At 50.0% G+C, this 15,937-nt stretch overlaps 1 protein-coding gene across 7 annotated transcripts in view; it reads left to right on the forward strand.

Annotated features, from left to right (window-relative positions):
- The window catches only part of CEP43 (centrosomal protein 43), a 252,623-nt gene that overhangs the window by 174,518 nt on the left and 62,168 nt on the right, over positions 1 to 15,937 (forward strand). For all 7 annotated transcript variants that reach the window (XM_085611361.1, XM_085611359.1, XM_085611360.1 and 4 more), the window contains one exon: positions 4,428 to 4,642. In XM_085611361.1, the coding sequence (XP_085467487.1) occupies positions 4,428 to 4,642 (215 nt within the window). The remainder of the gene's footprint in view (positions 1 to 4,427; positions 4,643 to 15,937) is intronic.

The following is a 15,937-nucleotide window of genomic DNA, read 5'->3' on the forward strand; positions in this document are numbered from 1 at the left end:
CATCGGCCAGTGGATGGCTGGATTCGCCATCGCCTCCCCCACTGGCAATCCATCATGTCAGACAGGTGGGTTTTGCAGATATTCCGACGGGGCTACTCCCTCACCTTCGAGACTACTCCTCCCTCCATGCCACCTTCTTTCAATCACATGTCCGAGGATCATTTGGCACTACTCCGCCAGGAAGTCTCAGCTCTCTTGGCCAACGGACCTGTCGAGAGGGTCCCTGCGCCAGAAGTAGGTTGTGGTTGCTATTCCTGCTACTTTCTGGTGCCCAAGAAGGAGACAAAGGCCTGCGTTCTATCCTGGACCTCGGGACCCTCAACCGCTTCCTCCGGAAGGAGAAGTTCAAAATGCCAACCTTTGCTCAGGTTCTATCTGCCCTCGACCCTGGAGACTGGATGGTGGCATTGGACTTGCAGGACGCCTATTTTCACATCCCTGTCCTGCCATGCCACAGACGTTGCCTACGGTTCACAGAAGGCCACGAGCATTTTCAGTTCACTGTGCCCCCCTTCGGCCTTACCAGTACCCCTCGGGTGTTCACGAAAGTGATGGCTGTGGTCGCAGCTCATCTGCGCAGATCAGGGGTTCCAGTCTTTCCCTATCTCGACGACTAGCTGTTGAAAGCGGGCTCGCCCCAGGCTGTCGTCTCCAGACTACGGCGGACCTCCTGCATTCGCTGGGGTTCACTATCAACGTGCTGAAGTCAAACCTGACACTCTCTCAGTTGCTCCCTTTCATCAGAGCTGTTCTGGACACAGTGCAGTTTCGGGCCTATCCTCCCGAGCAGCTATTCCGGGATATTCGGGCTATGATACCAATGTTTCAGTCTGTATCCCGTATTTCGGTGAGAATGACCCTGAGGCTGCTGGTCCTCATGGCCTCCTGCATCCTGCTGGTGGACCATGCCAGGTGGCATATGCAGGCTCTGCAGTGGGACCTGAAGTTTCAGTGGGCACAGCATCAGGGGAATCTTTCCGACTACGTCCAGATCTCTGAGGGAACTGCGCAACAACTGCAGTGGTGGCTAGGGTCAGGGGCAGATCCCACTCCCTTCCTCAACCAGATCTTACGGTGGTGACCAATGCATCACTTCTGGGAGGGAGTGGCCACCTGGGAGAGGCGGATATCGGAGGAGTCTGGTCTCCAGCAGAGTCCGAGTTTCATATCAACCTGTTGGAGCGCCAGGCAATTCACTTGGATCAGAAGGCATTCCTTCCCTCCCTCAAGGGAAGGCAATGCAGGTATTCACGGACACCACCACAGCCATGTGGTACAGCAACAAACAGGGCGGTTGGGGTCGTGGATCCTTTTTCAAGGGGCAATTCGCCTTTGTACATGGCTTGATCATCAGGGCATGACCATGGTGGTTCAAAACCTGGCAGGTTCTCTGCACACCAGGGCGGACAAACTCAGCCATCGGCGCCTGGTGGATCACGAATGGCGTTTTCACTCAGAGGTGGTGCAAGGTCTGGGGAGAGCCTTGGTTAGACCTGTTCGCTACCAAAGAAAACGTGCAATGTCAGCAGTTTTACGCATTGGAGTTTCCGAGGCGGCACTCGCTCTGCGATGCTTTTCGTCGCAAGTGGAGTTGCGGCCTCCTGAACGCCTTTCTGCCTGTAACACTTCTGCCCTGAGTGCTGAAGAAAACCAGGCGCGACCTGGTCCAAGTCATTCTTGGCACCGGACTGGGTACGAAGTGTCTGGTACCCGAGCTCCTGAGCATGTCTACCGATCCTCCGATCAGACTGCCCCTTCGGGACGATCTTCTGTTGCAGCAGCAGGGGGCGGTCCTCCACCCGAACCTGTCCAGCCTCCAACTCCATGTGTGGAGATTGAGCGGCGACACCTAACAGCTTTTGACCTTCCTCCCGAAGTCTGTAATGTTATCTTGGCAGCCAGGCGTCCATCCACTAAGAGGGTACAAGTCTGTCGATGGAACAAGTTTTGTGGCATGGTGCACAGCAAAGGCTGTGGATCCTCTTTCGGAGAATATTTTGTTCCTTCTCTCTTTGGCCCAGCAGGGCTCTGCTCTGGACACTCTTAAAGGCTACCTGGCAGCCATTTCTGATTTTCTGCGGCTACCTGATCAGCCCTCTTTGTTCAAGTCGCCTATTGTAAGTAGGTTCTTGAAAGGCATTATTCATCTCTTTTCTCCATCTCCTTTCATAATGCCTCAGTGGGACTTGAACCTTGTTTTATCTTATCTTATGTGGGATCCCTTCGAGCCTCTGCACAACTGTCCTCTTCGGCTTCTCACTCTGAAGACTGCATTTCTAGTTGCCATCACCTCTGCTCGCAGAGTGAGTGAGCGAACTTCAGGCTCTTTCTTCTAAGCCTCCTTTCTTCTCGGTGCATCCGGACAAAGTGGTGCTTCGAAAGAGGCCCTCGTTCCTACCTAAAGTTGTCACTCCTTTTCACATCGGACAGACTATTACCCTGCCCACCTTTGGTTAGGCAGAGTAATAGTCTGTAACCTTAGGTTGGGCGGTGCAAAAGCGTACCATCTCTCAATTGGCTGTCCTTTTTATAAAGATTTGTTATGCTTTAGCTAAAAAGTAACCTCTAGTGGGGCTGCAAACTCATTCCACTAGAGCTACGGCAGCAACTACTGCTTTGTCACGTGGAGTCGCACTCATTGACATCTGCCAGGCACCCACGAGGGCTTCTATGCACACACAAACCAGACATTACTACCTGGATAGTCCAGTCCGGAGGGAAGGCTACTTTGTCCGTTCTGTCCTCCAGGACTTTCTGCTGTGAACTTGGTTCGCAGTCCCTCCTCCGAGGTTGGTATTGCTAGGGTATCTATTCTAAGGTAAGGAATCTATAACTAATAGTCTCTTTCAATGAACAAGTTACTTACCTTTGTAAGAGACGTAATTTAGTTATAGATTCCTTACCGCCCCACCCATCCTCCCTGCTCTGCGAACTGACTTCTAGAGATAGGGACTCCCTTGCAGGGCCCTAGTGTGGCACACCAGTGGTCAGTGTCTTTCATGGCTCTGGCATTAAAAGTCATGTCAGAACTGATGTCAGGGTGCAGGGGCGGCGTCTAAGAAGGCACCGTGACTTCACCCCGGTGACCACAACACCAACGACAGACGCAGAGTCGACCGACGCCACCTACCGACGCGCAGCGGTACTGTTGAGAAACACATCTCCAGATCCAGTCTGACGCCTGGGGGTAGTTCTAAGGTAAGGAATCTATAACTAATATATGTCTCTTACAGATACATCATTATCGAAGGTAAGTAATTTGTTCTTTAGGGGACACTGGTCTCCGGTGGAGACAGGGTTCCACATAAATCTGTTGGAACTCCGAGTGATTAGATTAGCATGGAAAGCCTTTCTTCCCTCTGTGAAGGGGAAGCTAGTGCAGCTGTTCATGGACAACACCACTGCTATGTGGTACTGCAATAAGAGGAGGGGGGGGGGGGTCGGTCGTGGACCGTTTATCGAGAGGCCCTGTGTCTCTGGACATGGCTGGACCAGGAGGGCATAATCTGATGGTTCTACACCTGGCGGGTTCTTTGAACGCCAGGGCGGACAAACTCAGCCGTCGATGCCTAGTGGATCACAAATGGCGTCTCCAGTCGGAGGTGGTGCAAGGTCTCTTTCAACAGTGGGGAGAACGTTGGTTAGAATTGTTCACCTCCTAAGAGAACGCTTAGTGTCAGCAATACTGCTCGCGGGAGTTTCCAAGGCGGCTATCGTCGCGAGTGGAGATCAGGCCTGCTGTACCCCTTTCCATCCATACCACTTCTGCCCAGGGTTCTGAAGAACATCAGTTCTAAAACATATATATTTTTCATTCAAATATTTAGCACAAAACCTCTGCACATTAAGCACAACTTTCAAAGCAGATTAATTGTAATTGTACCTCTAGAAGTATTATTACCTCTAGAAGTATTATTGGTAAATGCATAATTGTTTATAGTGAATGCATGTGGGCTGTTTGCAGTCTCTATCAATTTGATTTCCAATGCACTGCTATAAGATTGAATGGAGAAATCACTGACTTTGGAATTGTTCATGCTATAACCAGAAACAGCTTGCCGAGTTCAACTCCTCCTTGTTAAAAACAGTCCTCAACTTTGAATGCCACCCAGATTCTCTTTGTGTACCATTTTTCATTAATACTTACATTGGTTGAAAGTTGGGTGTTGGAATACTTGCATTAGTTGAATAGAAAGACGCTGTTTTCCTTCAAAAGGGGTAAAGTAATTTCTTGTGCTGGGAAAATTGGTGCGTATTAACAGTAAAACCTTTCAAATTAAACCTACTAGTAAGGAGACAAATGTTTCATTTAAATACCTGTGTTATCAGTTTGTTAAGATAATACATTTACAGTCAAGAAACGGCTGTCCCTGTTTCACTGGACAAATGATTTGTAAATGTTAAAACATGCTTATATCTTTTTAAAGACCCCCGATAACAGCAGCAAAAACAGCAACTCTGTGAGAGAGTCTAAGAGCAAAAGCAGCAGCAACTCTTCAGCGAGTGAGACAAAGCCTGACACCAAATTGAACAACCCGCCACAAGCCAGTGAGAGAAGTGAACTTGGTTTAGATGATGAAGACAATGAGGGCGACTCCTTTTTTGATGATCCAATACCTACACCAGATAAAAGCTACGGCTGGTAAGTTTGATGTGCGTGTCATGCTGTTCAATACGTTTCACCACTTTACATAATGTCTCCACTACTACTATTTGAGCAAGTACATTTTAAGGATTTCTGCCGTTGAAATTAAAAAATCTTCAGGTTTTTGAATGATGCCAACCAGATGAAATAATTTGTGGTGCAGTTGCTCTGAAACTGGTATTAAACCTTGTGCTTAGATGTACTATACAAGTGCATCCTTTCAGATTGTGTACTAAATACTAAGTAGTGGACATGTCCAATTGAACTGAATAATGATTCAGAGAATGTAGCACTCTTTGTTGGAACAGGAAACGAGAACACAAAGAGTAGTCTGTTTGTTTCTAAATTGACTCCTCAGAACAGCTACATTTTTCATTTGATTCTCTCTCTGCTAAAAGTTGTTGCCGTTTGGTCCCAAGAGGGTTTAACTACCACCTTTTGCGCATAAGGTTATTGGGAAGTAGATGGTACTAGTGAATGCAGTAATTAAAAGCTGTATATAGCTGTATTGCTGAATACAGAAATTCAGTGTTGCAAATAATTTCTCACCTGAAAGGCTCTTAAGTTCTTTCCCTTTGATCTGCATGAGACTGGCACTAAAAGCTGCATATCCTTTGTCTTGCATTTAACGCTGTTGTTACCTGCGACCATGGGAGTGTCCCTGAACTCTCTGTTGTAAAATGATCAGATACTTTGACAATAGGCGTTTAATGTGATATGGAGACCCACATACAGGTCACCATCTAGCATTTGCTATCATATGCTAATCTCTTAGCACTGTTGAATTAATGTTAGGAGTTTTTGCTTGACAATATCCAGAGTGTAACAGAGATAAAGTACATTTGTGAAACTACAACTAAGTCTATACCTAGTATTTTGAAGTATTATCCAAAGGTCTTTTAATTGGGACCTCCCACCAGAAGCTAATGTGTATGCTGTAGTCCTGTGTACATCATCTGGATGAAGTGTGCATGCAATGTTTACTGTTAATCTTTTGTTATGTCTTCTTATCACATTTCAGCACATTCTCACTATTTTGCTCAGGATAAAGTTTACAAAACAGTTCTATCTTATGTCCCATTTGATGTGTGAAAGTCGTCGTAGACTATATTGTTTCACATCCTTGGGTCCTGATGTTTTCTGATCTCTTCCTACCTGACTGGTCACTCTTTCTCATACTTTTCCCATTGCTCTGTTTCCAATCTACGTTGGGCTTTTTAGCTCTTTCCTTCTCTGCTTCTCTTCACCTGTCACATCTCTTTAGTTGTGCCTGCCGTATATTAGTTTAAATTGTCCTTTTCCTCCCGCTCATGCAATCTCTTCTAATGCATCACTTGATCTCAGTGTTTTTCATTCCTTATAACCACCTTGAATGACTAAAGTGCTTTTTTCGCTTTTGGAAAAATCTATTTCCGACCCCTTCTCATCTTTCATAATCACACTCTCATCCTTTGAGTCGGCATCTTAAACTCCTCCCTTTCCTTTCCATCAGCTATTTCTAATCTAAGTTAATTCCTTCTGCTCCTGACCTTTAAAGGTGGGCTGCATCAGACAAGACCCTATTCCTTATAAGACATTTTTTCTGGGATACTACACAGCCTTCTCTACTATTACTACTGGGAGGATTACGGCAGCTGTTAATTTTTTTTCTGGCTTTGAGGCATTGAAGAAAATTCCTAGCCAGTGATTGTACAATCTGTTTTTAAATGTTTAAGACTCTTGCAAGTCTTCTGTTGTGTAGGAGTATGCAGGATTGACTCGCAGGGAACCAACGGGTGTCCCTTGATCCTGGCATTATGCATATTTCCCTGATCTGAGACCATATATGCTCTAACAAGGACTTTGGTTACCAGTTAACACCTAGTACAACCAAGGAAGGAAGAAGCAGTTCAGCTACAGTGGAAAGTAATAGTTGATTAGGAACGGAAAATGGTATATTCTCCCTGCATCAAAGTTTGAATGCAAGGAATCGGAGAACAAGAGGCATGCAGTTTCTCATGTCAGCGGTCATGCGGAGACAACCTAGAGGGAAGTACAATCTTGATCCGACACGTAGTTGATACTGTTCACATTACACCTGATCTCCTTTAATTACATGCACAACTGAACACTGCAACTTGTATTTGACATGCCTTTGGGACAAAATAGGAATGTCGGCGTTGGCAAGCTTTGAAGTTTGCAGAGGACACCAAGCTCTTCCTGTCACCTCCCCATTTAAGTGCACAGGTAAAATTAAATATGCTAGTGGTATAAGAATCAGTGGTCATCAACAGTCAGTGTTGCCATAGGTGCTTGGTTTTATGGACTTAATTATAAGAGCCAGGTTGCTGATAGATATCTTAGACAAGCAGGTACTCATCAGGAACATATCCTGTAAGTACGACCTCCTGGGGCTTGGGGCATTTGTGTAGATAAAAAAATTGAAATAAAATGTCCTCTGGAGGAGGAGGAGCCTAGCGCGCATCCAAGATGGTCGCGTGAGCACAGGGCTCCCCGGACCCTCGCTGCTCCTCGGAACTTATCCTGATTTTATCCTGACTTGGTTTACGGAATCTGGAAGATGAAGGCTGGCTGAACACTGACCTCCTTTCAGAAATCAAATCGGACCTGGAAATCCTGATTTATGGTGGTTTGAACTTTTGAGGCCCAACCGATGGCTGTGCCCGGTGCGAGGGTGAACTGTGGAGCCGGGGCGTAATTGAACAACAGCGGCAGCAGCGCTGTGCCAGGGGCCGCTCCATCACTTTCGGTTTCACTTTTGGTCTTCTGAGGGGCTGGACGGCGGAATTACTTGGTGCGGCTGGGTGTTTACTTGGCCTCTGCTTGAGGCCTTTGTCTCCGCCTGCTACAAGTGTGCCCATTGACTTTGGTCCCCTCGCACCGCCACATTGCGGACTCTGGTGCGGCGCCTGTCTGCTGTGCCGGTGCCCCTTCGACACTTGATCAGCGGTCCCCTTCGGCGAGCGTGGTCCTCATGGGAGGCAAGGGGGGCCCCGAGGGGCGTAAAACTAAGACATCCCTCCGTGGGGGACCGGTCCAGACGAACAACATGGACCGCTACTCATGGCAGAGGGTCCCCTGGAGCGGCCGGTGCCCCCCCGGACGATGCCGGTGGTGGCACCTCCGTCTCCCCAGAGCTGTCCCTGCAGGACATCATGGGCGCCATTAACGGCATCAAGGAGACCATCGCTACGCAGTACGAGGCCTTGGCCCGTAAAATCGACACGGTGGCTATTGATGTTACACTAATTCGGGCGGATCTCTCTAAAACCAACGAGAGGGTTCAAGCGCTTGATGTGCGGACGTCCACCCTTGGTGCGGATGTGTCGGACCTGCGGACCACTCTTGGCGACCTCAAGCTGGCCAACGATCAGATGGCCCGGCGGCTGGAGGACTTTGAGGGACGGGCCCGACGCAATAACATCCGTGTCATAGGCGTTCCGGAGTCCTCCGACAACCGCCCGGTTGACCTCCTGGTCGAGGAGCTCATCCTCAAACAGCTTGCCCCCGCTGGCCTGAGTAAGTTCTTTGCCGTGGAGCGGGCCCATCGAGTTCCAGGCGGTCGGCCGCGACCGGGGGCCCCCCCGAGGCCTATAGTCGCCAAACTTTTCCACTACAGAGACCGAGATGCGATTCTGCAGGCCTCACGGGTCCACGGCCCGGTTCATCATGAGAACTCGTCTATTGACTTTTTTCCGGACTTCACCCAACATGTCCAGAAACAGCGGATGGGTTTCCAGGGGGTGAAGCGTCGTCTCCGTGACCTGGGCCTTAAGTACTCTATGCTTTTTCCTGCTAAGCTCCGAGTGGAACACGAGGATCGGACTATCTTTTTTGACTCTCCCGCGACTGTGAGTGACTGGCTGGATTCGCTGCCGGACCGGGGTGACCGGCCTGGGCCCTCTGCCGGTACCGAGGGTGGCGGGTCCCCCTCGGAGTGACTTTTGGTCCTTGACTCTGCCACTTTGCACTGTTCGGCTGGGTTCTACTTCTTTTGTTCATTTTGTTTCACTATGATCTGTGTGGGGGGCGGGCGGGGACGGGTCCCTTTCCTCCTCCGGGGTCTTTTCGTAGAATGGGGTTTGTAGGGCGACAGGCACACTGCAAGTTGGGGTGGTTTTTTGGACCGCAGGGGTGCAGGGTGGGGGGAGTTGGATTTGGGGGGGGGGGGGGTTGGGGGGTGGGAGGGGTTGTTTTGATGTGTGTTTTTTGTTTTCAAGGCGAGGTACTGATTCTGGTCCAGTTTTGGGTGTTGCGCTATGTGCTGGGGGACCTTTGCTCTACTGGAGGGGATGGGGGGGGACGGGTTGAGATTGATGTCATGGAACGTCAATGGATTGGGGGACCGTATCAAACGGGGTGTTGTGCTGCAGTATTTGCATCGTCTGACTCCTGATGTGGTGTTCTTACAGGAGACGCATCTGGTTGGTAATGTTTGTCATGCCATGAACAGGGGGGGATACCGCCTCGTGGCCCATTCTGGTTTCACCACTGGCTCTAGAGGGGTGGGCATTCTCCTGCGATCTTCACTTCCGTTAGAGGTCACCAGGGTAGTCCCGGATGATAGAGGGCGCTATGTGGCTTTGACTGGGAGGTGGGAGGGGCAGTCCCTTTCCTTGGTCTCTGTCTATGTTCCCCCGGGCCTCCAGAACTCCACCTTCTCAGACTTGGGTCGCATGCTGCTTGAGCTTCCGGACAGTCTTTTGCTTATGGGCGGGGACTTCAATTCGGTGGTTTCGGGTGACCGGGATCGTCACCCGCCCAGGGCCCTCCCCGTTGCCCAGGCATGGCTCGGCGGACTCTTGGAGACCTTTGGTCTGGTAGATTGTTGGAGGTTAATGCATCCGACACAATGTCAGTACACTTTTCACTCTGGGGCACATGGGAGTCTTTCCAGACTGGACTATTTTCTTATGCCCGCGGCCCAGACTGCCCGGATTCGAGAGGTTAAGCACCTGGCTCGGGGTATCTCTGATCATTCCCCACTGTGGCTGCTCTTTGACACAGGGACGCGGTCTGCTGGGCGGATCGCTCCTATTAACCCTTGGTACCTGCGAGACCCCACAATTCGCGATAGCCTGGTCAAGTCGATTGACCAATATTTCCTCGAGAATGAGGGGTCGGTGTCGTCCTCAATGTCCCTGTGGGAAGCTTTTAAGACAGTACTCCGCGGACATGCCCTCTCCCAGATAGTGGTGGCTAAGAAGATTAAGAATGAGGCGGTGGTGAAGCTGGAGACTGACATATCGGGGCTGGAGGCGGCCTTGGAGGCGGGTGTCACTCCGGATGGGCTCCATGCCCTCAGCTTGAAGCAGTTTGAATACAAGTCTCTTGTTACTGACGCTGCCAAGACTATGTATAGGGAGCAGCAGGGTAGGTTGTATGATGCCGGGGACAAGGCGGGTAAACTGATTGCTTGGCTGGATAAGAAGGAGAGAGTGAATCGTGTGGTCCCGGAGCTTCGGGTTTCGGATGGAGCGTGTGTGACTGAGCCTGGTGAGATTGTGGAGTGTTTTGCTGACCACCTCCGGGCGGTGTACTCCCCGGTGACTGATAGGGATGAGGATGACTCTCGCCTTTTGCTGCGGGATATTGCTCTGCCCGGCTTGTCCGTCGAGGACCGTGAGCGGATGGACGCCCCCTTGTCTGTTGAAGAGATTGCCACTGCGATTCGCTCCCTTCGCTCTGGCAAGGCTATGGGCCCCAACGGCCTGCCTATTGAACTGTATAAATTACGCCCGGATAAAATCGCGCCTTTCCTCCGTCGTATGTTTCAGGAGTCGCTCGAGGAGGGTTCCCTTCCCGCCGACCAGCGTCTGGCTACTGTAGTCGTGATCCCCAAGGATGGTAAGCCACGAGACCGCTGTGCCTCCTACAGGCCTATTTCCCTATTGAACGCCGAGCCCAAGATACTGGCTAAAGTCCTCGCCAATCGCTTGCTGAGCGTTATCTGTGATCTGATCCATCCGGATTAATGCGGCGTCATCCCTCATCGTAATACCGCTCTTAACCTGCGGCGTCTCCACGGCGTCCTCGCTAGGGCGGAGTACCTCTCCGAACCAGCCGTATTGGTTTCTTTAGATGCCACGATGGCCTTTGATACTATCGAGTGGCCATTCCTCTGGGCTGTCTTGGCTAAATTTGGCTTTGGGGAGGGATTTCTTGGCTGGGTGAAGCTTCTTTATGCTGGACCAATGGCTCAGGTGGTTGTCAATGGGCGGGTTTCTCAGCCTTTCGCGCTCGGAAGGGGTACTAGGCAGGGGTGTCCGTTGTCCCCTCTGCTCTTTGCTCTCGCCTTGGAACCGCTCGCTGCCTGGCTCCGCTGGGAGCCCTCGATCAGAGGGATCCGGTGGGCCCCGGGCTTCGAGGACCGGGTCTCGTTTTACGCGGATGATATTCTCTTGTACCTCACCTCGCCGCGGCAGTCGCTTAATGTTCTCTTTGATGTCCTTACTTCCTTTGGGAGAAATTCGGGTCTGACGATTAACTGGTCCAAATCTTGCGTGTATCCTATCTCTGGTGGCCCTCCTCTCTTGCCGCCTCGGCTTCCGATCCACACATCTCTGTCCGGCTTTAAATACCTGGGGGTGTACGTCTCGTTGGATCCGGCGGTTCGCTATGAGCAGAACCTCCTGCTTCCACTTCGGCGTTTGAGGGTGGATACGGCTCGGTGGTGTAAGCTGCCCTTGTCTCCGCTTGGTCGCGCAGCGCTGTTTAAAATGATGTCCCTTCCCAGATTTCTTTATGCACTTCAGAACTCCTTCGACGTCATTCCGGTGGCCTACTTTCGGGAGGTGGAGAGCCTGCAGAGGAGACTGGTTTGGGACGGGCGGGCGCGTATCGCCTTGGCAAAGCTTACTCTCCCCTGGTACGACGGGGGCATCGCGCTTCCTGACATCAGACGGTACTATTGGGCCTCCCAGCTATCGGCCATTAACCATGCCACGTATGCTCCGGGATTGAATCCGGCATATGAGATGGATACATTCCTGCTTCCCGGCGGTTACTATAACAGGGCGCTTTACTCCCGATCGGCTGGAAGGACCCTCACGGGCCCTACTAGGATTGCGGTAAGGATCTGGAAGGCGGCGAATGTAGCCATGGGCTGGAGTGAGCGTTTAATGTGTTCTACTCCTTTATTCGCCTCAGACCGCTTGGGAAGCCTCTGGACAACGAAAGGCTTTGAGCACTGGGACACGATCGGTATTAGCAGAGTGGGAGATCTATGGGTTAAAGGCGCGGTTAAAACCTTCGCGGTGCTCCAGAGCGGATACGAGCTTACTGAAAGGGAGTTCTTCTGTTATGCCCAGGTTCGGCATGCCCTGCTCTCGGTCTTTGGGGAAGGGACCAAGGTCCCGGTTTCTTCGCCCCTCGAGGACCGCATACTTGATGGTCACGTTCCCGACAGTACTATCTCTCTGATCTATAAAAAACTGATCAATAATCGGGCTGACCTCTTGGTGCGTCTTCGGGAGGCATGGACGGGAGATGGGGTGGAGTTGGACGATGAGGACTGGCAGTCCGCACTGTCATCCCCTAAGGAGGTGGCCATCCCGGCCCGTCTCCGTCTGGTCCAGCTTAAGATTCTCCACCGTGTTTACGTGACGGGTCCCCGTTTGGTCTCGATGGGGTTTTCTGAGGACGGGCTCTGTAAGCGGGGCTGTGGGCTTAGTGCCACCTTTCTCCACATCCTATGGGAGTGCTGCGAGGTGGCGGAATATTGGCGCCGGGTGCATGAGGTTATGGGACAAGTCACCGGGGTTGCCCTGTTGCCGGAGGTGCGTCGCTGTGTTCTGAATGTGTGGGAGCCCAATGACTATAATGCGGCCCAGACTCGGTGGGCGGCCCTGGGGAACATGATCGCAAAGAGAGATATAGCGCAGCTTTGGGGTTCCCAGCGGCCTCCCACCGTGTCTGTATGGAAGGAGAACATGGACTGGTGCATGTTCAGGGAGAAGACTGTGTATGTGGCTCGTGGTAAACCGGGGGCATGGGGTAGAATCTGGGGGCAGTGGAATGAGTATCGTGGGAATATCTGTGCTCCCCCCCTGGTGGATACATCTGAGGTTGCCTTGTCCCCCTGATCCTTGAAGGTTCCTTGCCTATCTGGAATATCCGAGTATAGACCTGGCTCTCCCGTGAACCCCCCCCTGACCTCCTAGTCCTCCTTCTTCTTGACCGCTATCGGGTGGTCGGAGGTGGAGTCCCCCTGCTGTGGTCCGACGCCCATTTCATGTCGTCTCGCCCCGCCTTTTGTTTTTAGTTGTTATTTATGTTAAATATGTGTATTCTGATTCCCTTATGTGCAGTCGGAGCTTCTGTAATGTGCGGAGCCCCCACGGGCCAGTCATTGATTTTAGCACTGTGTGATCCTTTTTTGTTTCTAGCGGCCGGCCCAGGTGGTTGTAGGCCCGTGCTTGTATCCTTTTTACTGCTCAATAAAATTTTTCAAAAAAAAAAAAATTTCCTCTGGAGATCACAAACTGGAGAGATACATACTGCAACCAGTGACCAGAATAGGCGATAATTGCCTGCTACAATAGGGTTTTCCATATTCCCAATTTTTGAAACAAGTAGTTTCTTAAATGCATTTATTAATGTTTGTTTATTTTGCTTTGTCACAATTGCAGCACCTGCATGGTCATCTCCTAAAGATTTTTCAGCCACAGGTTAACAATTAAATCCTTCTAAACGTGAAACTCACCCAGCCATCTTCCCTGCAGCATCAGAATCGTGCAGCCATTGACAATCAAACGACAATTACATTCATTGTGCCATCTGTTGACCCAAAGACATTCCAGGTGATTTAAAAAGGTCAGAGTAGAGCTTCCCATTATTGCTAGGATGATTGGGTTTAAATGCTTATGATAAGTCCTGGGACCTTGGTTAACTGAGGGAGCAAACCTGTCATACAAGGCAATCCCTTTTAAAGGCTTTTCTTATGAGGGCACCATAGAATGTGTGCTGATGAGGGCTCAGGGTATGTGGTAAACAACACACAATTGATGGACGGAATGCAGAACAAATCAAAACATTCACTCCCAGTCAAGAGATCTGGGTTAAATCCATCATTCTTTTGCTCACCATGCCACCCCAGTTTAGACCTGGTCATATGCAAATCAGTCTTGACCCTGTGCCTCATGGGAACAGTCCAGCCCGAACTGCCAAGCCAGGTCCTCCTTGGACCGGAAAAAAGCATCCTAGGACCGGTTTCGGGGTTTCACCCCTCTTCGGCCAGGATAGCTTGATTCCAGTGGCAGAGTGAGCCCAGGACGCACATCTGGGCATACCTGGCGCACCTAGGGCGGGAAAGCAAACCACACACAATTGATGGACGGAATGCAGAACAAATCAAAACATTCACCCCCAGTCAAGAGATCTGGCTTAAATCCATCATTCTTTTGCTCACCATGCCACCCCAGTTTAGACCTTGCCATATGCAAATCAGTCTTGACCCTGTGCCTCATGGGAACAGTCCAGCCCAAACTGCCAAGCCAGGTCCTCCCTGGACGGGAAAAAAAGCATCCTAGGACCGGTTTCGGGGTTTCACCCCTCTTCAGCCAGGATAGCTTGATTCCAGTGGCACAGTGAGCCCAGGACTCCCGTCTGGGCATACCTGGCGCACTTAGGGCGAGAAAGCAAACAACACACAATTGATTGACGGAATGCAGAACAAATCAAAAATATTCACCCCCAGTCAAGAGATCTGGGTTAAATCCATCATTCTTTTGCTCACCATGCCACCACAGTGTAGACCTGGCCATATGCAAATCAGCCTTGACCCTGTGCCTTGCGGGAACAGTCCAGCCCGAACTGCCAAGCCAGGTCCTCCCTGGACCGGAAAAAAGCATCCTAGGACTGGTTTCGGGCTTTCACCCCTCTTCAGCCTGGATAGCTTGACTCCAGTGGCACAGTGAGCCCAGGACATACTTCTGGGCATACCTGGCGCACTTAGGGCGAGAAAGCAAACAATACACAATTGATTGACGGAATGCAGAACAAATCAAAACATTCACCCCCAGTCAAGAGATCTGGCTTAAATCCATCATTCTTTTGCTCACCATGCCACCCCAGTTTAGACCTGGCCATATGCAAATCAGTCTTGACCCTGTGCCTCATGGGAAAGCAAACAACACACAATTCATGGTAGGTGGTGCAACACTAAGTATTTACTTGTAATGAGGGACTGAATCTATTGCTCGGTTGTGGATAGCTTCTAAAAAAGGAAGGACAGTGTTCGTGATCCAGTTGGTCACTCTGAAAATCTGAAATAGATCCCCCAAGCCTTGGAGTGCAAGATGGTGAGTGCTTTTGAACTGCAAAGATTTTTAGTTCTATGTCCTAATTTAGCATTTTCTGTGCTTTGAAGTTGAAGAGTGCTTTTCCAGTCTACAGTCATTCCCTTTGACTTTGCATCTTTTTAAAATGATTTGTCTTTAGCAAGGTCAAGGCTGTGTTAGCAGTATAGTTGCTCCATCGGATTCCTTGCCTTTACCTGCTTGAATTACTTCCTAATAAGAGAGGACCTCCTGTATTGGACGGCTATGGAAAAACCCATGTTAGGAGAATCTTTCAGATTGCCTTCACTTGAAGTTAGTGTAGTGGCATGTTCTTTCATCATTGTTTGGGGTATACATTTGGTAGATTTTTCTGTCAGCAGATGTTCAAATTCACAGCAGATCCATTACAAATCGAGCATCTTGAACCTTGAAGCTGATGAGTAGTGTTACCTGTCTTCTCCCTCTCTGGGTACATTTTATTGCATAACGAGGTAGCATGCATTGTCAACGAAAGAGGCAGGCAGCTGAGATGTGAGCCTATGCTACTTTACTGTCGGTCACAACAGGTTGTTTCCTGCAGCTCATCTTTAAGAGGAAGGGCAGCGTTCGTACATATGCAACAAACAGACTCTGTGTAGCATCCTGTTAGGGGAACTGGAATTGATAAACCTGAATGTTGGAAGACCCTGAGGATTGAACTTTGCCCCCTCAGAAGAACAGAATTTGCTCTCTTGCGTTCCTTTAGGGATGCATTTTAGAGTTGGATTTTCAAACAGTATTAGGCTTGTGCACTGTAGCAAAGACTCTCCTTCCAAATCTTTCTTGGCCTTGCTTATCCCACTGACCCCTCCTCCTACTCCACCATGATGACCAGAAAGATGAAGTCACTTCATGTAGAATTTTTTTGATTGCTGCTCTCTGGTCAAAGAGTCAGTAGTATCCATACCTTCTGAAACAAATGTTAACTGCTGCAGCACCTCCCTTGAAGGGAGAAGGTGGTATCTCAGTGGGA

Source organism: Triturus cristatus, chromosome 6 (genome assembly GCF_964204655.1).
Source record: "Triturus cristatus chromosome 6, aTriCri1.1, whole genome shotgun sequence".
NCBI lineage: Eukaryota > Metazoa > Chordata > Amphibia > Caudata > Salamandridae > Triturus > Triturus cristatus.